The 22,799-nt window shown below is 39.4% G+C and overlaps 1 protein-coding gene across 1 annotated transcript in view; it reads right to left on the bottom strand.

Moving 5' to 3' along the window:
• Positions 1-22,799, bottom strand: part of LOC137367030 (sialic acid-binding Ig-like lectin 15) — a 66,194-nt gene that overhangs the window by 22,136 nt on the left and 21,259 nt on the right. Inside the window, exon 2 of the mRNA XM_068028526.1 lies at positions 1,124-1,507. Within this exon, the coding sequence (XP_067884627.1) occupies positions 1,124-1,507 (384 nt within the window). The remainder of the gene's footprint in view (positions 1-1,123; positions 1,508-22,799) is intronic.

Genomic DNA, 22,799 nt, shown 5'->3' with positions numbered 1-22,799 from the left:
TTTTAAATGTTTCAATTGAACCTCCCTCCACCACACAGTGAGGCAGCAAAATCCAGGTCTTGATGAGAACTTTAATTTATTTCAGTTCTGAGCTCTCCCTGTGGTCCAGTAGGTAGAGGCATTGCCCAGTGTAGTACTCAGCCAGTGGAGATCCCAGGGATTGTGGGCTCAGGGGGCCGGGTAGCAGAACAGATTGAAAGATGGTGACAAAACAGGAAACAGAGGGTAAGAGGTCAGGGACGTTTCTCAGACTAGCAGAAAGTGGGAAGTGGTTTGACTTGTACTGAATGGTTTTGTTAATACAACCCAATGCCCTGTTTGTTTTGTCAATGGCTTCACTGCATTGGTTGTGAATTTTGAGTGATGTGTGTACATTAACAGTCTCGATCCTTTTCTCTCTCAGCCACTTTCTGTATTATTCCCTGTAAATGTTCAGTGAATTCCGTGTTGATCCTACCTACCCGCATCACACTGCATTTGTCTCGGTTAAATATCATTTCCCATTGGTCCCAGAAATGCCCAGAAGATTCAATCGACGTGCGGGGCAACATCGGAGGAAGGTTAAAGTGCAGCTAATGGCACCTCAGCCAGTGCAGCACTCCCTCGGTACTGCCCTGAAGTGTGAGCTGAGCAGCAATGACCCAATTGACATCGTCTCCCTGTGATCCACCCGCCAATTCTCCACTGAGAATATATGAAGTGGTGGAACAGGTCCAATCAGCTTTGAGCTGGACACTGCAGGCCTACAGCACTGAGACTGAGATGGACATGCTGCACTTACCCAATGTCCAAACTGAAATAGCTCATTATCCTAAAATATTATTACTGATCTCACCCAGATGGCCTTCCTTACAGCACAAGCCTGGTCAATGAGTGGCAATGGACTATTTGACTGTGGAGAGCATCACATGCTGGCCCATTGTCTTATTCAATGTCCAATAAGACACCTTCCAGCAGGAGTGTCTGGAGAGTGATCAGGAGCAGGAATCCCGGGCAATATTCCCCTTTCAAAGCCCGGGATTGCTGAGAGTTTATTTACCCATGTGGTTCAGGACCAGACCAGGTGAAGCCTTTAGACATTGAGCTATCGGGGCAGCTGCAGCCCCTGAACATTGTTCCTCACCTTCCACTCTCAGACTCGTTAGTTTCTGTGTTTGAAATTTTCCAACAGTGAGCTCCACACGACACTGATAATAACCACTGTCCGCCCGGATCAGCCGCTCCATCATTATTGAGACATCTTTGTTACTGAAGTTCCCCACGAATCTGAATCGATTCCCGCCGTCCTGCTGTATCACATTCTCACACAGCTCACTCTGTGAATGGCCCGGACCAGAATATGTACACTTAAAAATAACATTGTAACGGCCTTTGTACCATATCACAGAGCCGGTGACCGTCTGATCAGTGTGTGGGTGGGTGAAAGTACACGGCAAGACAGCGGACCCTCCTTCCTCAACACTCACATCATCCGCAGCGCTCATTGTCCAACCATTAGCAGAAACCTCTGTGGAGAGAGAGAGAGAATATTAAAACAGCACAGGGACAGAGAATACTGTTTCAAAATCAAACTGTGAGATAATATACTGATTGTGATCTAGTGACAGCAGATATAACATCATATGGTCAGATTGGGATGGTTTATACACAGACATCAGACACGAGTGAGTTACAGGCTAGAATATAACAGAGGGGTTTGGGTAGTTTATACATAGAATAATGGATAAATAACAGTGAGGTACAGGCTGGAATATAACAGAGGGGTTTGGGTAGTTTATACATAGAATAATGGATAAATAACGGTGAGTTACAGGCTGGAATATAACAGAGGGGTTTGGGTAGTTTATACATAGAATAATGGATAAATAACAGTGAGGTACAGGCTGGAATATAACAGAGGGGTTTGGGTAGTTTATACATAGAATAATGGATAAATAACAGTGAGTTACAGGCTGGAATATAACAGAGGGGTTTGGGTAATTTATAGAATAATGGATAAATAACGGTGAGTTACAGGCTGGAATATAACAGAGGGGTTTGGGTAGTTTATACATAGAATAATGGATAAATAACAGTGAGTTACAGGCCGGAATATAACAGAGGGGTTTGGGTAGTTTATACATAGAATAATGGATAAATAACGGTGAGTTACAGGCCGGAATATAACAGAGGGATTTGGGTAATTTATAGAATAATGGATAAATAACGGTGAGTTACAGGCTGGAATATAACAGAGGGATTTGGGTAATTTATAGAATAATGGATAAATAACGGTGAGTTACAGGCTGGAATATAACAGAGGGGTTTGGGTAATTTATAGAATAATGGATAAATAACGGTGAGTTACAGGCTGGAATATAACAGAGGGGTTTGGGTAGTTTATACATAGAATAATGGATAAATAACAGTGAGTTACAGGCCGGAATATAACAGAGGGGTTTGGGTAATTTATAGAATAATGGATAAATAACAGTGAGTTACAGGCCGGAATATAACAGAGGGATTTGGGTAGTTTATACATAGAATAATGGATAAATAACAGTGAGTTACAGGCCGGAATATAACAGAGGGGTTTGGGTAGTTTATACATAGAATAATGGATAAATAACGGTGAGTTACAGGCCGGAATATAACAGAGGGATTTGGGTAATTTATAGAATAATGGATAAATAACGGTGAGTTACAGGCCGGAATATAACAGAGGGATTTGGGTAATTTATAGAATAATGGATAAATAACGGTGAGTTACAGGCCGGAATATAACAGAGGGATTTGGGTAATTTATAGAATAATGGATAAATAACAGTGAGTTACAGGCTGGAATATAACAGAGGGATTTGGGTAATTTATAGAATAATGGATAAATAACAGTGAGTTACAGGCTGGAATATAACAGAGGGATTTGGGTAATTTATAGAATAATGGATAAATAACAGTGAGTTACAGGCTGGAATATAACAGAGGGGTTTGGGTAATTTATAGAATAATGGATAAATAACAGTGAGTTACAGGCCGGAATATAACAGAGGGATTTGGGTAATTTATAGAATAATGGATAAATAACAGTGAGTTACAGGCTGGAATATAACAGAGGGATTTGGGTAATTTATAGAATAATGGATAAATAACAGTGAGTTACAGGCCGGAATATAACAGAGGGATTTGGGTAATTTATAGAATAATGGATAAATAACAGTGAGTTACAGGCTGGAATATAACAGAGGGATTTGGGTAATTTATAGAATAATGGATAAATAACAGTGAGTTACAGGCCGGAATATAACAGAGGGATTTGGGTAATTTATAGAATAATGGATAAATAACGGTGAGTTACAGGCCGGAATATAACAGAGGGATTTGGGTAATTTATAGAATAATGGATAAATAACGGTGAGTTACAGGCTGGAATATAACAGAGGGATTTGGGTAATTTATAGAATAATGGATAAATAACGGTGAGTTACAGGCTGGAATATAACAGAGGGATTTGGGTAATTTATAGAATAATGGATAAATAACGGTGAGTTACAGGCTGGAATATAACAGAGGGATTTGGGTAATTTATAGAATAATGGATAAATAACGGTGAGTTACAGGCCGGAATATAACAGAGGGATTTGGGTAATTTATAGAATAATGGATAAATAACGGTGAGTTACAGGCTGGAATATAACAGAGGGATTTGGGTAATTTATAGAATAATGGATAAATAACGGTGAGTTACAGGCCGGAATATAACAGAGGGGTTTGGGTAGTTTATAGAATAATGGATAAATAACGGTGAGTTACAGGCCGGAATATAACAGAGGGATTTGGGTAGTTTATAGAATAATGGATAAATAACGGTGAGTTACAGGCTGGAATATAACAGAGGGATTTGGGTAATTTATAGAATAATGGATAAATAACAGTGAGTTACAGGCCGGAATATAACAGAGGGATTTGGGTAATTTATAGAATAATGGATAAATAACGGTGAGTTACAGGCCGGAATATAACAGAGGGATTTGGGTAATTTATAGAATAATGGATAAATAACGGTGAGTTACAGGCTGGAATATAACAGAGGGATTTGGGTAATTTATAGAATAATGGATAAATAACGGTGAGTTACAGGCTGGAATATAACAGAGGGATTTGGGTAATTTATAGAATAATGGATAAATAACAGTGAGTTACAGGCTGGAATATAACAGAGGGATTTGGGTAATTTATAGAATAATGGATAAATAACGGTGAGTTACAGGCCGGAATATAACAGAGGGATTTGGGTAATTTATAGAATAATGGATAAATAACGGTGAGTTACAGGCCGGAATATAACAGAGGGATTTGGGTAATTTATAGAATAATGGATAAATAACGGTGAGTTACAGGCTGGAATATAACAGAGGGATTTGGGTAATTTATAGAATAATGGATAAATAACGGTGAGTTACAGGCTGGAATATAACAGAGGGATTTGGGTAATTTATAGAATAATGGATAAATAACAGTGAGTTACAGGCCGGAATATAACAGAGGGATTTGGGTAATTTATAGAATAATGGATAAATAACAGTGAGTTACAGGCCGGAATATAACAGAGGGATTTGGGTAATTTATAGAATAATGGATAAATAACGGTGAGTTACAGGCCGGAATATAACAGAGGGATTTGGGTAATTTATAGAATAATGGATAAATAACGGTGAGTTACAGGCCGGAATATAACAGAGGGATTTGGGTAATTTATAGAATAATGGATAAATAACAGTGAGTTACAGGCCGGAATATAACAGAGGGATTTGGGTAATTTATAGAATAATGGATAAATAACAGTGAGTTACAGGCCGGAATATAACAGAGGGATTTGGGTAATTTATAGAATAATGGATAAATAACGGTGAGTTACAGGCCGGAATATAACAGAGGGATTTGGGTAATTTATAGAATAATGGATAAATAACGGTGAGTTACAGGCTGGAATATAACAGAGGGATTTGGGTAATTTATAGAATAATGGATAAATAACGGTGAGTTACAGGCTGGAATATAACAGAGGGATTTGGGTAGTTTATAGAATAATGGATAAATAACGGTGAGTTACAGGCCGGAATATAACAGAGGGATTTGGGTAATTTATAGAATAATGGATAAATAACGGTGAGTTACAGGCCGGAATATAACAGAGGGATTTGGGTAATTTATAGAATAATGGATAAATAACAGTGAGTTACAGGCCGGAATATAACAGAGGGATTTGGGTAGTTTATAGAATAATGGATAAATAACGGTGAGTTACAGGCCGGAATATAACAGAGGGATTTGGGTAATTTATAGAATAATGGATAAATAACGGTGAGTTACAGGCCGGAATATAACAGAGGGATTTGGGTAATTTATAGAATAATGGATAAATAACGGTGAGTTACAGGCCGGAATATAACAGAGGGATTTGGGTAATTTATAGAATAATGGATAAATAACGGTGAGTTACAGGCCGGAATATAACAGAGGGATTTGGGTAATTTATAGAATAATGGATAAATAACAGTGAGTTACAGGCTGGAATATAACAGAGGGATTTGGGTAATTTATAGAATAATGGATAAATAACAGTGAGTTACAGGCTGGAATATAACAGAGGGATTTGGGTAATTTATAGAATAATGGATAAATAACAGTGAGTTACAGGCTGGAATATAACAGAGGGATTTGGGTAATTTATAGAATAATGGATAAATAACGGTGAGTTACAGGCCGGAATATAACAGAGGGATTTGGGTAATTTATAGAATAATGGATAAATAACGGTGAGTTACAGGCCGGAATATAACAGAGGGATTTGGGTAATTTATAGAATAATGGATAAATAACGGTGAGTTACAGGCTGGAATATAACAGAGGGATTTGGGTAATTTATAGAATAATGGATAAATAACGGTGAGTTACAGGCCGGAATATAACAGAGGGATTTGGGTAATTTATAGAATAATGGATAAATAACGGTGAGTTACAGTTTGGAATATAACAGAGGGATTTGGGTAATTTATAGAATAATGGATAAATAACGGTGAGTTACAGGCTGGAATATAACAGAGGGATTTGGGTAATTTATAGAATAATGGATAAATAACGGTGAGTTACAGGCCGGAATATAACAGAGGGATTTGGGTAATTTATAGAATAATGGATAAATAACGGTGAGTTACAGGCCGGAATATAACAGAGGGATTTGGGTAATTTATAGAATAATGGATAAATAACGGTGAGTTACAGGCTGGAATATAACAGAGGGATTTGGGTAATTTATAGAATAATGGATAAATAACGGTGAGTTACAGTTTGGAATATAACAGAGGGATTTGGGTAATTTATAGAATAATGGATAAATAACGGTGAGTTACAGGCCGGAATATAACAGAGGGATTTGGGTAATTTATAGAATAATGGATAAATAACGGTGAGTTACAGTTTGGAATATAACAGAGGGATTTGGGTAATTTATAGAATAATGGATAAATAACGGTGAGTTACAGGCCGGAATATAACAGAGGGATTTGGGTAATTTATAGAATAATGGATAAATAACGGTGAGTTACAGGCCGGAATATAACAGAGGGATTTGGGTAATTTATAGAATAATGGATAAATAACGGTGAGTTACAGGCTGGAATATAACAGAGGGATTTGGGTAATTTATAGAATAATGGATAAATAACGGTGAGTTACAGGCCGGAATATAACAGAGGGATTTGGGTAATTTATAGAATAATGGATAAATAACGGTGAGTTACAGGCCGGAATATAACAGAGGGATTTGGGTAATTTATAGAATAATGGATAAATAACGGTGAGTTACAGGCTGGAATATAACAGAGGGATTTGGGTAATTTATAGAATAATGGATAAATAACGGTGAGTTACAGGCTGGAATATAACAGAGGGATTTGGGTAATTTATAGAATAATGGATAAATAACGGTGAGTTACAGGCTGGAATATAACAGAGGGATTTGGGTAATTTAGAGAATAATGGATAAATAACGGTGAGTTACAGGCTGGAATATAACAGAGGGATTTGGGTAATTTATAGAATAATGGATAAATAACGGTGAGTTACAGGCTGGAATATAACAGAGGGATTTGGGTAATTTATAGAATAATGGATAAATAACGGTGAGTTACAGGCTGGAATATAACAGAGGGATTTGGGTAATTTATAGAATAATGGATAAATAACAGTGAGTTACAGGCCGGAATATAACAGAGGGATTTGGGTAATTTATAGAATAATGGATAAATAACGGTGAGTTACAGGCCGGAATATAACAGAGGGATTTGGGTAATTTATAGAATAATGGATAAATAACAGTGAGTTACAGGCCGGAATATAACAGAGGGATTTGGGTAATTTATAGAATAATGGATAAATAACAGTGAGTTACAGGCCGGAATATAACAGAGGGATTTGGGTAATTTATAGAATAATGGATAAATAACGGTGAGTTACAGGCCGGAATATAACAGAGGGATTTGGGTAATTTATAGAATAATGGATAAATAACGGTGAGTTACAGGCCGGAATATAACAGAGGGATTTGGGTAATTTATAGAATAATGGATAAATAACGGTGAGTTACAGGCTGGAATATAACAGAGGGATTTGGGTAATTTATAGAATAATGGATAAATAACGGTGAGTTACAGGCTGGAATATAACAGAGGGATTTGGGTAATTTATAGAATAATGGATAAATAACAGTGAGTTACAGGCTGGAATATAACAGAGGGATTTGGGTAATTTATAGAATAATGGATAAATAACAGTGAGTTACAGGCCGGAATATAACAGAGGGATTTGGGTAATTTATAGAATAATGGATAAATAACGGTGAGTTACAGGCCGGAATATAACAGAGGGATTTGGGTAATTTATAGAATAATGGATAAATAACGGTGAGTTACAGGCTGGAATATAACAGAGGGATTTGGGTAATTTATAGAATAATGGATAAATAACGGTGAGTTACAGGCCGGAATATAACAGAGGGATTTGGGTAATTTATAGAATAATGGATAAATAACAGTGAGTTACAGGCCGGAATATAACAGAGGGATTTGGGTAATTTATAGAATAATGGATAAATAACGGTGAGTTACAGGCCGGAATATAACAGAGGGATTTGGGTAATTTATAGAATAATGGATAAATAACGGTGAGTTACAGGCCGGAATATAACAGAGGGATTTGGGTAATTTATAGAATAATGGATAAATAACAGTGAGTTACAGGCCGGAATATAACAGAGGGATTTGGGTAATTTATAGAATAATGGATAAATAACAGTGAGTTACAGGCCGGAATATAACAGAGGGATTTGGGTAATTTATAGAATAATGGATAAATAACGGTGAGTTACAGGCCGGAATATAACAGAGGGATTTGGGTAATTTATAGAATAATGGATAAATAACGGTGAGTTACAGGCTGGAATATAACAGAGGGATTTGGGTAATTTATAGAATAATGGATAAATAACGGTGAGTTACAGGCTGGAATATAACAGAGGGATTTGGGTAATTTATAGAATAATGGATAAATAACGGTGAGTTACAGGCTGGAATATAACAGAGGGATTTGGGTAATTTATAGAATAATGGATAAATAACAGTGAGTTACAGGCCGGAATATAACAGAGGGATTTGGGTAATTTATAGAATAATGGATAAATAACGGTGAGTTACAGGCCGGAATATAACAGAGGGATTTGGGTAATTTATAGAATAATGGATAAATAACGGTGAGTTACAGGCCGGAATATAACAGAGGGATTTGGGTAATTTATAGAATAATGGATAAATAACGGTGAGTTACAGGCCGGAATATAACAGAGGGATTTGGGTAATTTATAGAATAATGGATAAATAACAGTGAGTTACAGGCCGGAATATAACAGAGGGATTTGGGTAATTTATAGAATAATGGATAAATAACGGTGAGTTACAGGCTGGAATATAACAGAGGGATTTGGGTAATTTATAGAATAATGGATAAATAACAGTGAGTTACAGGCCGGAATATAACAGAGGGATTTGGGTAATTTATAGAATAATGGATAAATAACGGTGAGTTACAGGCTGGAATATAACAGAGGGATTTGGGTAATTTATAGAATAATGGATAAATAACAGTGAGTTACAGGCCGGAATATAACAGAGGGATTTGGGTAATTTATAGAATAATGGATAAATAACAGTGAGTTACAGGCCGGAATATAACAGAGGGATTTGGGTAATTTATAGAATAATGGATAAATAACAGTGAGTTACAGGCCGGAATATAACAGAGGGATTTGGGTAATTTATAGAATAATGGATAAATAACGGTGAGTTACAGGCTGGAATATAACAGAGGGATTTGGGTAATTTATAGAATAATGGATAAATAACAGTGAGTTACAGGCTGGAATATAACAGAGGGGTTTGGGTAGTTTATACATAGAATAATGGATAAATAACAGTGAGTTACAGGCTGGAATATAACAGAGGGGTTTGGGTAGTTTATACATAGAATAATGGATAAATAACAGTGAGTTACAGGCTGGAATATAACAGAGGGGTTTGGGTAGTTTATACATAGAATAATGGATAAATAACGGTGAGTTACAGGCTGGAATATAACAGAGGGATTTGGGTAGTTTATACATAGAATAATGGATAAATAACAGTGAGTTACAGGCTGGAATATAACAGAGGGGTTTGGGTAGTTTATACATTAAATAATGGATAAATAACAGTGAGTTACAGGCTGGAATATAACAGAGGGGTTTGGGTAGTTTATACATAGAATAATGGATAAATAACAGTGAGTTACAGGCTGGAATATAACAGAGGGGTTTGGGTAGTTTATACATAGAATAATGGATAAATAACAGTGAGTTACAGGCCGGAATATAACAGAGGGATTTGGGTAATTTATAGAATAATGGATAAATAACGGTGAGTTACAGGCTGGAATATAACAGAGGGATTTGGGTAGTTTATACATAGAATAATGGATAAATAACAGTGAGTTACAGGCTGGAATATAACAGAGGGGTTTGGGTAGTTTATACATTAAATAATGGATAAATAACAGTGAGTTACAGGCTGGAATATAACAGAGGGGTTTGGGTAGTTTATACATAGAATAATGGATAAATAACAGTGAGTTACAGGCTGGAATATAACAGAGGGGTTTGGGTAGTTTATACATAGAATAATGGATAAATACCAGTGAGTTACAGGCCGGAATATAACAGAGGGATTTGGGTAATTTATAGAATAATGGATAAATAACGGTGAGTTACAGGCCGGAATATAACAGAGGGATTTGGGTAGTTTATACATAGAATAATGGATAAATAACAGTGAGTTACAGGCTGGAATATAACAGAGGGGTTTGGGTAGTTTATACATTAAATAATGGATAAATAACAGTGAGTTACAGGCTGGAATATAACAGAGGGATTTGGGTAGTTTATACATAGAATAATGGATAAATAACAGTGAGTTACAGGCTGGAATATAACAGAGGGGTTTGGGTAGTTTATACATTAAATAATGGATAAATAACAGTGAGTTACAGGCTGGAATATAACAGAGGGATTTGGGTAGTTTATACATAGAATAATGGATAAATAACAGTGAGTTACAGGCTGGAATATAACAGAGGGGTTTGGGTAGTTTATACATTAAATAATGGATAAATAACAGTGAGTTACAGGCTGGAATATAACAGAGGGATTTGGGTAGTTTATACATAGAATAATGGATAAATAACAGTGAGTTACAGGCTGGAATATAACAGAGGGGTTTGGGTAGTTTATACATTAAATAATGGATAAATAACAGTGAGTTACAGGCTGGAATATAACAGAGGGATTTGGGTAGTTTATACATAGAATAATGGATAAATAACAGTGAGTTACAGGCTGGAATATAACAGAGGGGTTTGGGTAGTTTATACATTAAATAATGGATAAATAACAGTGAGTTACAGGCTGGAATATAACAGAGGGATTTGGGTAGTTTATACATAGAATAATGGATAAATAACAGTGAGTTACAGGCTGGAATATAACAGAGGGGTTTGGGTAGTTTATACATTAAATAATGGATAAATAACAGTGAGTTACAGGCTGGAATATGACAGAGGGGTTTGGGTAGTTTATACATAGAATAATGGATAAATAACAGTGAGTTACAGGCTGGAATATAACAGAGGGATTTGGGTAGTTTATACATAGAATAATGGATAAATAACAGTGAGTTACAGGCTGGAATATAACAGAGGGGTTTGGGTAGTTTATACATAGAATAATGGATAAATAACAGTGAGTTACAGGCTGGAATATAACAGAGGGATTTGGGTAGTTTATACATAGAATAATGGATAAATAACAGTGAGTTACAGGCCGGAATATAACAGAGGGATTTGGGTAATTTATAGAATAATGGATAAATAACGGTGAGTTACAGGCTGGAATATAACAGAGGGGTTTGGGTAGTTTATACATTAAATAATGGATAAATAACAGTGAGTTACAGGCTGGAATATAACAGAGGGATTTGGGTAGTTTATACATAGAATAATGGATAAATAACAGTGAGTTACAGGCTGGAATATAACAGAGGGGTTTGGGTAGTTTATACATTAAATAATGGATAAATAACAGTGAGTTACAGGCTGGAATATAACAGAGGGATTTGGGTAGTTTATACATAGAATAATGGATAAATAACAGTGAGTTACAGGCCGGAATATAACAGAGGGATTTGGGTAATTTATAGAATAATGGATAAATAACGGTGAGTTACAGGCTGGAATATAACAGAGGGGTTTGGGTAGTTTATACATTAAATAATGGATAAATAACAGTGAGTTACAGGCTGGAATATAACAGAGGGATTTGGGTAGTTTATACATAGAATAATGGATAAATAACAGTGAGTTACAGGCTGGAATATAACAGAGGGGTTTGGGTAGTTTATACATTAAATAATGGATAAATAACAGTGAGTTACAGGCTGGAATATAACAGAGGGATTTGGGTAGTTTATACATAGAATAATGGATAAATAACAGTGAGTTACAGGCCGGAATATAACAGAGGGATTTGGGTAATTTATAGAATAATGGATAAATAACGGTGAGTTACAGGCTGGAATATAACAGAGGGGTTTGGGTAGTTTATACATTAAATAATGGATAAATAACAGTGAGTTACAGGCTGGAATATAACAGAGGGATTTGGGTAGTTTATACATAGAATAATGGATAAATAACAGTGAGTTACAGGCTGGAATATAACAGAGGGGTTTGGGTAGTTTATACATTAAATAATGGATAAATAACAGTGAGTTACAGGCTGGAATATAACAGAGGGATTTGGGTAGTTTATACATAGAATAATGGATAAATAACAGTGAGTTACAGGCTGGAATATAACAGAGGGGTTTGGGTAGTTTATACATTAAATAATGGATAAATAACAGTGAGTTACAGGCTGGAATATAACAGAGGGGTTTGGGTAGTTTATACATTAAATAATGGATAAATAACAGTGAGTTACAGGCTGGAATATAACAGAGGGGTTTGGGTAGTTTATACATAGAATAATGGATAAATAACAGTGAGTTACAGGCTGGAATATAACAGAGGGGTTTGGGTAGTTTATACATTAAATAATGGATAAATAACAGTGAGTTACAAGCTGGAATATAACAGAGGGGTTTGGGTAGTTTATACATAGAATAATGGATAAATAACAGTGAGTTACAGGCTGGAATATAACAGAGGGGTTTGGGTAGTTTATACATAGAATAATGGATAAATAACAGTGAGTTACAAGCTGGAATATAACAGAGGGGTTTGGGTAGTTTATACATAGAATAATGGATAAATAACAGTGAGTTACAGGCTGGAATATAACAGAGGGGTTTGGGTAGTTTATACATAGAATAATGGATAAATAACAGTGAGTTACAAGCTGGAATATAACAGAGGGATTTGGGTAGTTTATACATTAAATAATGGATAAATAACAGTGAGTTACAGGCTGGAATATAACAGAGGGGTTTGGGTAGTTTATACATAGAATAATGGATAAATAACAGTGAGTTACAGGCTGGAATATAACAGAGGGGTTTGGGTAGTTTATACATAGAATAATGGATAAATAACAGTGAGTTACAAGCTGGAATATAACAGAGGGGTTTGGGTAGTTTATACATTAAATAATGGATAAATAACAGTGAGTTACAGGCTGGAATATAACAGACGGGTTCAGATGGTTTATAGTTGATGGGTTCAAAACCAAGATAGACAGGTGAAACAGAATGTGAGCAATGGGGGCCTTTAATGAGGAGATATTTCAGGTACAGGCTAAAAACATTCCTAGGATGGCGAAAGGAAGAAGAACATCCAATACTACAGCTTCTTGGATGAATAAAGATATTGAGTTTAAAATGGGACAGGAAAAGAAGGTTTATGATCAATGTCTGATTCATTATACATAGAGAGTCAGTACTGAAAGTGTTTGGGAGACCTGAAAAAGGAAAGAAGACAAAGAGAATGTATGAGAAAATATAAGTGGGTAACATAAAGTTTTTTTTAAATTCCTGTGGGCATCACTGGCAAGGCCAGCATTTGTTCCCCATCCCTAATTGCCCCAGACAATTGAGTGACTTGCTGGGCTATTTCAGAGGGCAGTTCAGAGTCAACCACATTGCTGTGGGTTTGCAGTCACCTATAGGCCAGACAAGGACATTAGTGAACCAAATGTTTTTGTTAATGGCAAGTGATAATAGTTTTATGGCACCATTCTTGAAAGTGGCAATTATTTTGAGATTCTTTTCAATTATTTGAAATTAAATTCCACCAGCTGCTATGGTGGGATTTGAACACATGCCCCAGGGGAATTAGCCTGGGCTTCTAGATTATTACATCAGTGACAGCACCACTGAACCACTGTCACCCTCAATCTCTGATCTATTCTTGTAGCCATAGTATTTATATGGCTGGTCCAGTTAAGTTTCTTCTGAATCCCTCCAGGATGTTGATGGTGGAGTATTCAACGATGGTAATGCTGTAGAATGTCAAGGGCTGATGGTTAGATTCTCTCTTGTTGGAGATGGTCATTGCCTGGCAATTCTGTGGTGCGAATGTTACTTTCCACTTATCAGCCCAAGCCTGAATGTTGTCCATGTCTTGCTACATGCAGGCTTGAACTGCTTCAGATTCTGAGGAGTCACAAAAGGTGCTGAACATTGCACAATCATCAGGGATCATCCCCACTTCAGAGCTTATGATGGAGAGAAGGTCATTGATGAAGCAGCTGAAGATGGTTGGACCTGGTACACTACTCTGAGGATCTCCTGCATCTGGGCCTGAGATGATTGGCCTCCAACAAGCATAAACATCTGGAACACTAAAGTCCTTTCTAAACATAGTAGATGGATAGTCAGCGGAAAGGTTCTGGTGATTAGGGACCAGAAAATAAATGGTGTGGAGGCAGAGGGCATGGCTGAGGTACTGAATGAACATTTCTCCCCAAAATAGGAGGAAGCTGCCGGTGTCACAGTAATGGAGGAGGTAGTAGAGAAATTGACTCGGAGAAACGAGATAAAGAGGAAGTACTTGAAAGGTTAGCAGTGTCCAAAGTAGGAAAGTCACCCAGACCAGATGTGGGAAGCATCCTAGATTCCTGAGGGATAAGGATGGAAATAGCAGAAGCTGTGGCTACAATCGTCCAATCCTCTTTCAATATGGGAGTGATGCCAGAGGGCTGGCAGGTTGTAAATGTTACACCCCTGTTCAAAAAGGAGGAGAGGGATAAACCTAATAACTACAGGCCAGTCAGCCTAATGTCAGTGGGTAGATTGGGGGCTGTGGGGTGGGGGAGAAACTATTCCAGACAATAATCTAAGACAAAACTAGTTGTCACTTAGAAAAATATGGGTTAACAAATGTCAGCCAGCACAGATCTGTTAAAGGCAAATAATTTCTGACAACTTGATTGAGTTCTTTGATGAAGTAATAACCTGGACTTTGGTATACAAGGCATAATTTCAAAGTTTGCAGATGACACGAAACAAAGAAATGAGGGGAATGGTAAAGAATTCAGGAGGACATAAACAGACTGGTAAAATGGGTAGACACATGGCAGATGAAATTTAATTCCGAGAAGTGTGCAATAATGCATTTTGGAAGGAAGAATGAGGAGAGGCAATATAACAAAAAATACAATTTTAAAGAGGCTGTAGAGAGCGCTGTGTCTGAACAGCAATGTCCCACTGTCAGTGCAACAGGACAGGATTTTCAGTCCCCAAAACTCTCGATTAGATTCTAGGCTGTAATTCACTTCCAGCTCGGACAAGAGACTTGGGCATTTCTATATAAAAATCTGTCTTAGTGGCAGGAGAAGTGGATAATGGTCTTTAAAAATTATATGGGATCCTGGGCTTTATAAATAGTGACATAGATTACAAAAGCAGGGAAGTTATGCTAACCCTTTATAGTGAGAGCTGTGGCTTAGTGTGTAGCACTCTCACTTTGCAATCAGAAAGCTGTCTGTTCAATGCCCATTCCAGAGGCTTCAGCACAAAATCACTCCAGTCCAGTACTCAGGCAGTGCTACACTGTTGGAGGTCCTGTCTTTCGGGTGAGACGTTAACTCGAGGCCCTGTCTGCTCTCAGGTGGATGTAAAAGATCCCACTGCACTACTTGAAGCAGAGCAGGGGAGCTGCTGTAGAGTCCATCTTGCTTCTTTGCTCAGGAGTGGACAATTCAGCGTTACCAGGATCTGGGCTGTTCAAATTTGGAATCCTGACGTTACATCAGCCAGTTGTCTTCAGGATGGTGCCAATTCAACGTGTTCAGGCCCTGGCAGGGGATGCTGCTGCTTGCGCACATATCAATGAAGAACGGGGCATGGGGTCACACAGGTAGTGACCTGTGGGACTGCCTGTCTCCGGGAAGCAAGGGCAGCCTGCAGAGCACCACAAGAGGCAACACTACATGAATAAATTTCATGGCACAGACTTCAAACAGGCAGGTCTTATTAACAAATGTCTCAGCAAGTGTCGCAGGAAATGTCTCGTCACCCTTTGTGTGAAGTTCTTACTGACATAACCCTTGAACAGCCTAACTATAAATCTAAGGTTATGCTCCCTTGTTCTGTAATTCCCCCACCAGAGGAAATTGTTAAATACTTCCATCATCTAAAACACCTCCATTATATTATTTGTTGTTCCGTATGTAAATGAGCTGATCCTGTATTAAATCCTGAGGTCATCAGAGAGCGCTGTGTCTGATGAGCAATATCCCACTGTCAGTGTAACAGGACAGGATTTTCAATCCCCAGAACTCTCGATTAGATTCTAGGCTGTAATTCACTTCCAGCTATCCATTATTTTATAAATAAAATCAAACAGCACAGGAGGCCATTCCCCCATCATGCCTGTGCTGGTTCTTTGAGAGAGATATCTAATTCGTCCCACACCTTTACTCTTTCTCCATGGTTCTGCAATATTTACCCTTCAAGTATTTATCCAATTCCCTTTTGATGGTTGGTATTGAATCTGTTTCCACCAGCCTTTCAGTCACTGCATTCCAGATCATCTGAACTCACTCTGTAAGAAAATATCACCCTCCTGCCAATGGAAACAGTTTCTCATGATTTACGCTATCAAAACTCCTCAATGTTTTTAAACCCCTCGACTAAATCTCCCTCAACCTTCTCTGCTCTAAGGGGACAATGCCAGCTTCTTCAGTCTCTCCTCACATGCTTGGAAGGAGCTGTGTTGAAATAAACAATGAATTGGAGGAATTATGAAAATAAAAAGTCAACTTTTACACTGAACCACAAGAACAAGGACAATTATTGCACAGACAATATGGAGTAGTGATCACGTGAACCCCCTCTTGTGTTGACAATACACAGTTCCGTCTGTGGAGGGTTAAACTTGTTAACTTCATCTGAAATAGCTCTGGGAGAACCCATTGCATATTGATGACTCCTATCTACCTGCATGAACTAACAAAAGGTTCAGAAGACAGACTGACTCACAGCCCAAACCAAAATGAATGAGTTAAGTAGCATCATTATAACAGAATGATTCCCATTCAGACGTCAATAGATAGCCATGGTTTCTACATCCTGGTCCATTGTGTGCTCACACCAGGGAACAGGGCCATGCACCACCTAACAGAAAGTCAAATGTGATGGATTTTGACCTTAATTGGTAGCCCTCTGGAGAGAGAGGAAGATCCAGACAAGACCACCGAAAGCCAGTTTCCAGCCAGAGGCTGAGAGAGAGATCCAGCTAAGCAGAACCCTGCTGAGCAAGAACTGAACAACCATTACAGCAGAGAAATTACAAAGTGACTTTAAGACTCTCCATCTGTGAAGGTAAACCAAATTCACACCACCAACCTTGGGCTGAGTTTTAACCAATAGAACTGTACAACACCTCAGCAAGATGGAGAGAAAAAATGGAGAGATGGTGGCGTAGTGGTAATGTCACTGGACTAGCAATCCAGAGGTCCAGGCTAATGTCCTGGGGACATGGGTTCAAATCCCAACATGGCAGCTGGTGGAATTTAAATTCAATTAATTAATTAATTGAATTAAGTTCATTTAGGGTGGTGCAGTGGTTAGCACCGCAGCCTCACAGCTCCAGCGACCCAGGTTCAGTTCTGGGTACTGCCTGTGCGGAGTTTGCAAGTTCTCCCTGTGGGTTTCCGCCGGGTGCTCCGGTTTCCTCTCGCAGCCAAAGACTTGCAGGTTGATAGGTAAATTGCCCCTAGTGTAGGTAGGTGGTAGGAGAATGGTGGGGATGTGGTAGGGAATATGGGGATAATGTAGGATTAGTATAAAATGGGTGGTTGTCGGTCAGCACAGACTCGGTGGGTCGAAGGGCCTGTTTCAGTGCTGTATCTCTAAATAAATAAATAAAGAGCAAGCAGACAACCAGGCCTGTACCTTTAAAAGAAGACTTTTCTCCCCAGATGATTCAACAGCATTCTGTAATCCACAAAGTTTTATATTACCTTGGACTTTAAATGCATCCGACCTTTTTCTCTCTATCTATTCTTGTGTATGTGTGAATGTGCGAGTGGGTGAAGGTTGCGACCATTTCAGGAATTGTTCCAAAGAAAATAGGTGTTTTTTTAACCTACAAGAAAACTATCGTTTGTCAGTTTATTTGGCCCTAAAAATGCACCATTTTTAACAAAACACAATCGCAATCAGTTGGGAGGTGAAAATTGGAAGCCACCCACACAAGTTACCACCTGTCCATACCAAAATGGGGGCTCAAAGCTGGGATTCTGAACTGCTTAAATAAAATATTTGGAAATGGGAGGAAAATGGATCTCTAAAACTGTGAAAATTGAACAAACAGGTTTTCTCATATCATTCATTTCTTTTCTCGGGTGCGAGAAACAAAAGGACGCATTTCATGCAGAAGAGCAGGAGACATGTCACATGATAAGTTAAATTGATTAAGTATTGAAGATTTGAAAACCCTGTGATGGAAATCCCACATGCCAAATGGAAATATTAGTTTTATCGCATGGAACTTGGCCTGAGACTTGTACTGGACATTGTTACAAATAACTTTTAAAAACTGAACAGCTAGCAGCCCAGATGGCCAAGCACAATTTGCATATGAAATACCAAAGAATCAGTCTGGAGACAGATATGATTACTCAGCTAGTCAGAACAATGGGGTGCTCTCTGATTCACTTATCTGGGATGACCTTATCAATGAGGGGTCATCAAAAGCCATCGACACCCATTGACATTGAAAGAGTCAAATCTCCCCTGCCAAGTATGTCTGAACAGCTAGGAGGAGAGCCCTGAATTTCAAAGATCATTCCGGAAGATGCTGATTCAGACATAAAGTGGTGGTCACATCACATGACTGCTTGGCCCACTCAAGAGATTTGTGATTGGTGACTCAGAAGTCAGACAGTCACTGGGATCCAGCAAGGGAACAGCATCTCTGTCTCTGTCTCTCTCTCTCTCTCTCTCTAGTAGAGATCCTGAGAAGCCTCAATCTGCGTCTGGTGGAAGACAAGTCTACAGATCCTTACAGTCAGCAACCGGGGGACAAGGATAAAGTCTCTCTCCTGCCTTCCAGAACCTGAGTAACCAGCCTGACCCGTGCACATGGCCCAGCGAGATCTTCAGGACTGCAATTTCAACTAAAAACTCTGGGACTGAGACTCAGTATTTACATTCCATTTATAAAGGACTCGATTCCAACCTCCCAACTCTGCTTTTCCCTCTGTAATCTATTTGTGTGTGTGTGTGTGTGTGTGTGTGTGTGTGTGTATATGTATGTGTGTGTGTATGTGTATGTGTGTGTGTGTATGTGTATGTGTGTGTATGTGTGTGTGTATGTGTGTGTGTGTGTTTGCGTGCGTGCGTGTGGCTCTTGTGTGAATGTGGGTATGGATGCATAGCGTATTTTAGTAATTTTAACCGGTTTAGAGTGATAAGGTTAATAAACTTACATCTTTCTTGTTTAAACTCAAGAAAGAAAACCTGTCTGATTGGTTCATTTGCAAATATATTAGAGGAACAGGAGTAAGCGCTCACTGAGGTGGTAAGTTAAATCTCTGTTAAAAAAGATAAACCCTGCTGTGGTCAACCCAGAGAAGGGGCAAAAGGGGAGTCTGAGACCCCTTCCTCACCTGGTCGTAACAGAAATTTGGGGGCTCTAGTCTGGCATTGTACACAGACAAACGAGAAATTGGAAGTGAGAAACCAAATTGATCCCAACAAAAAAAAAATCAATACAGGTTTTCTTGTGGTTTGTGTTGCTAGAATACTAACATCTCCGCATCCGAGGCCAGTACTTTCCCAAGCCAGGATGAAGTAACTTGGGATAAGATAAAGGCCCTATAAGTGGAAAAGTTGAAAAATGTGGCTGGGCAGTTTGGGATTACTTTCCGTGCAAGAGGTAAGAAATCCGACATCCTAAGACTTGTGGCCAACCATTTTTCACTCGAACCTGAAGATTCGGAGACAGGGTTGGAGTCAGACTCAGACAAGGTAATGTTAGCTAGGACACAATTCGAACAAAGGAAACATGAATTGGAAGACAGGAAGAAAGAGAGAGAATTTTCCAGAAGGAGCAGCAAGATAGGGAGTTACGGCGGCTTGAATTAGCTGGGGGTGGGGTGGGGTGGGGCAGTGTGGGGCCAGTGAAAGCATGGCCAATATGGAGACTGCACTTAACTCAGGACCATGTGCTGAGCTCATAAAGTTCTCCCAATTGATCCCAAGTTTCAATGAGGGGGATGTGGAAGCATTTTTGTAACTTTTGAAAAGCTTGCGAGACAGTTGAAATGGCCGGCAAAGAGCTGGATCCTCCAGCGACAAAGCAAGCTAACAGGAAAAGGTTTATTCACTGTTGCTGGTTCATTAAATTATGAATTGACTAAAAATGCTATCATTGGGGCATATGAGCTAGTACCAGAAGCGTACTGCCAGAAATTCCGAACCCTCCGGTAACAAGCTGATCAAACTTACCTCGAGTTTGAAAGCAGTAAGGAGCTGTTTTTTGGCCAGTGGTTAAGGGCCCTTAAAGTGCAGCCCACGTATGAAAACCTCAGAGAGTTGATTCTACTTGAGGAATTGAAAAACTCTCTCCCTCTTTCTATAAAGACCCATGTGGAGGAACAAAAAGTGCACAGAGCGAGTCCAGTTGCAGCTTAGGGGAAAGCCTATAAGGTTAATCAGGGCACACCTGCCCAGTGCTGGAAAAGGGACCCTGATGGAAAGCACAGCAGAGCAGGCTGTGGCTTTAATTGCAACAGCAGTAAGTCCCAGGAAACAGTCTGCTCTGGGTACAGGAAAATGTAACGAGATCCCTGAATGTTATCAGGATATTGTGTCCAAAGGGAGAGTAACCCCATACCCCAAAGAATGAGTGACCGCCAGGCAATCTAAGAGAACCAGGCAGGTAGTGCAGGAGTCCCCTGATATGATCTCACTCGCTAATCGGTTTTCCATTTTGGATACTAGTGAGGGTGATGATTCCTCAGAGGAGTGGCAGTCAGATCCAAGTTTGTGGCATCACAGGTGGCTCAGCTGCATAGAATGGGGGGACGAAGAGTGGAAGAGCAGTAGTGATAGGGGATTCATTAGTTAGGGGAACAGAGAGGCGTTTCTATGGCAGTAAACATGACTCCAGGGTGGTGTGTTGCCTCCCCTGGTGTTAGGGTCAAGGATGTCACGGAGCGGCTGCAGGACATTCTTCTGGGGGAGGGTGAACAGCCAGAGGCCGTGGTCCACATTGGTACCAATGACATAGTTAAGAAGGGGGATGAGGTCCTGAAAGCAGATTTTAGGGAGCTAGGAAGGAGACTAAAAAGCAGGACCTCAAAAGCAGTAATCTCAGGATTACTCCCAGTCCCATATGCAAGTGAGCAGAGGAATAGTAGAATTGAGCAATTGAACATGTGGCTGAAGAACTGGTGTAGAAGGGAACGCATCAGATTTCTGAGGCATTGGGACCTGTTCTGGGGCAGGTGGGAACTGTACAAGATGGACGGGTTGCATCTGAGCAAGACGGACGAATATCCTTGCAGGGAGATTTGCCAGTGCTGTTGGGGGAAGGTTTAAACTAAATTGTCAGGGGGTGGGAACCTGAGAGGGAGCTCAGATTGCAGGGAAGCAAAACTGGTAACTTGTCAGGGGTGTGTGAACCAGGAGCAAGTATCAGAGAGGAAAACCAAGGAGCACAGAATACTGGGGGAGATAGATAGAACAAGAGTGCAAAAAACAAAGAACAGTACAGCACAGGAACAGGCCATTCGGCCCTCCAAGCCTGCGCTGATCTTGATGCCTGCCTAAACTAAAACCTTCTGCTCTTCCGGGGACCGTATCCCTCTATTCCTATCCTATTTATGCATTTGTCAAGACGCCTCTTAAACGTCGCTATCGTATCTGCTTCCACCACCTCCCCTGGCAGCAAGTTCCAGGCACTCACCACCCTCTGTGTAAAGAACTTGCCTCGCACATTCCCTCTAAACTTTGCACCTCGCACCTTAAACCTATGTCCCCTAGTAACTGACTCTTCCACCCTGGGAAAATGCTTCTGACTATCCACTCTGTCCATGCCACTCATAACTTTGTAAACCTCTATCATGTCGCCCCTCCACCTCCGTCATTCCAGTGAAAACAATCCGTGTTTATCCAGCCTCTCCTCATAGCTAATGCCCTCCAGACCAGGCAACATCCTGGTAAACCTCTTCTGTACCATCTCCAAAGCCTCCACTTCCTTCTGGTAGTGTGGTGACCAGAATTGTACGCAATATTCCTAGTGTGGCCTAACTAAGGTTCTGTACAGCTGCAGCATGACTTGCCAATTTTTATACTCTATGCCCCGACCGATGAAAGCAAGCATGCCGTATGCCTTCTTGATTACCTTATCCACCTGCGTTGCTACTTTCAGTGATCTGTGGACCTGTACGCCCAGATCTCTTTGCCTGTCAATACTCCTGAGGGTTCTGCCATTTACTGTATACTTCCCACCTGTATCAGATCTTCCAAAATGCATTACCTCACATTTGTCCGGATTAAACTCCATCTGCCATTTCTCCGCCCAAGTCTCCAACCGATCTCTATCCTGCTGTATCCTCTGACAATCCTCATCACTATCCACGACTCGGAGTCGGGAATAGTAAATTATTAGGTGGGGTCAGCGTAAGGGAGAAAGTAATAAAGTCTGAATCAGGGTTAATGTGCATGTATGTG

The sequence above is a fragment of the Heterodontus francisci genome, unplaced genomic scaffold (assembly GCF_036365525.1).
Source record: "Heterodontus francisci isolate sHetFra1 unplaced genomic scaffold, sHetFra1.hap1 HAP1_SCAFFOLD_736, whole genome shotgun sequence".
In the NCBI taxonomy this organism is placed as follows: Eukaryota; Metazoa; Chordata; class Chondrichthyes; order Heterodontiformes; family Heterodontidae; genus Heterodontus; species Heterodontus francisci.
The sequence above is the reverse complement of the archived record's forward strand: the minus strand, read 5'-3'. Positions and strand labels throughout refer to the sequence as shown.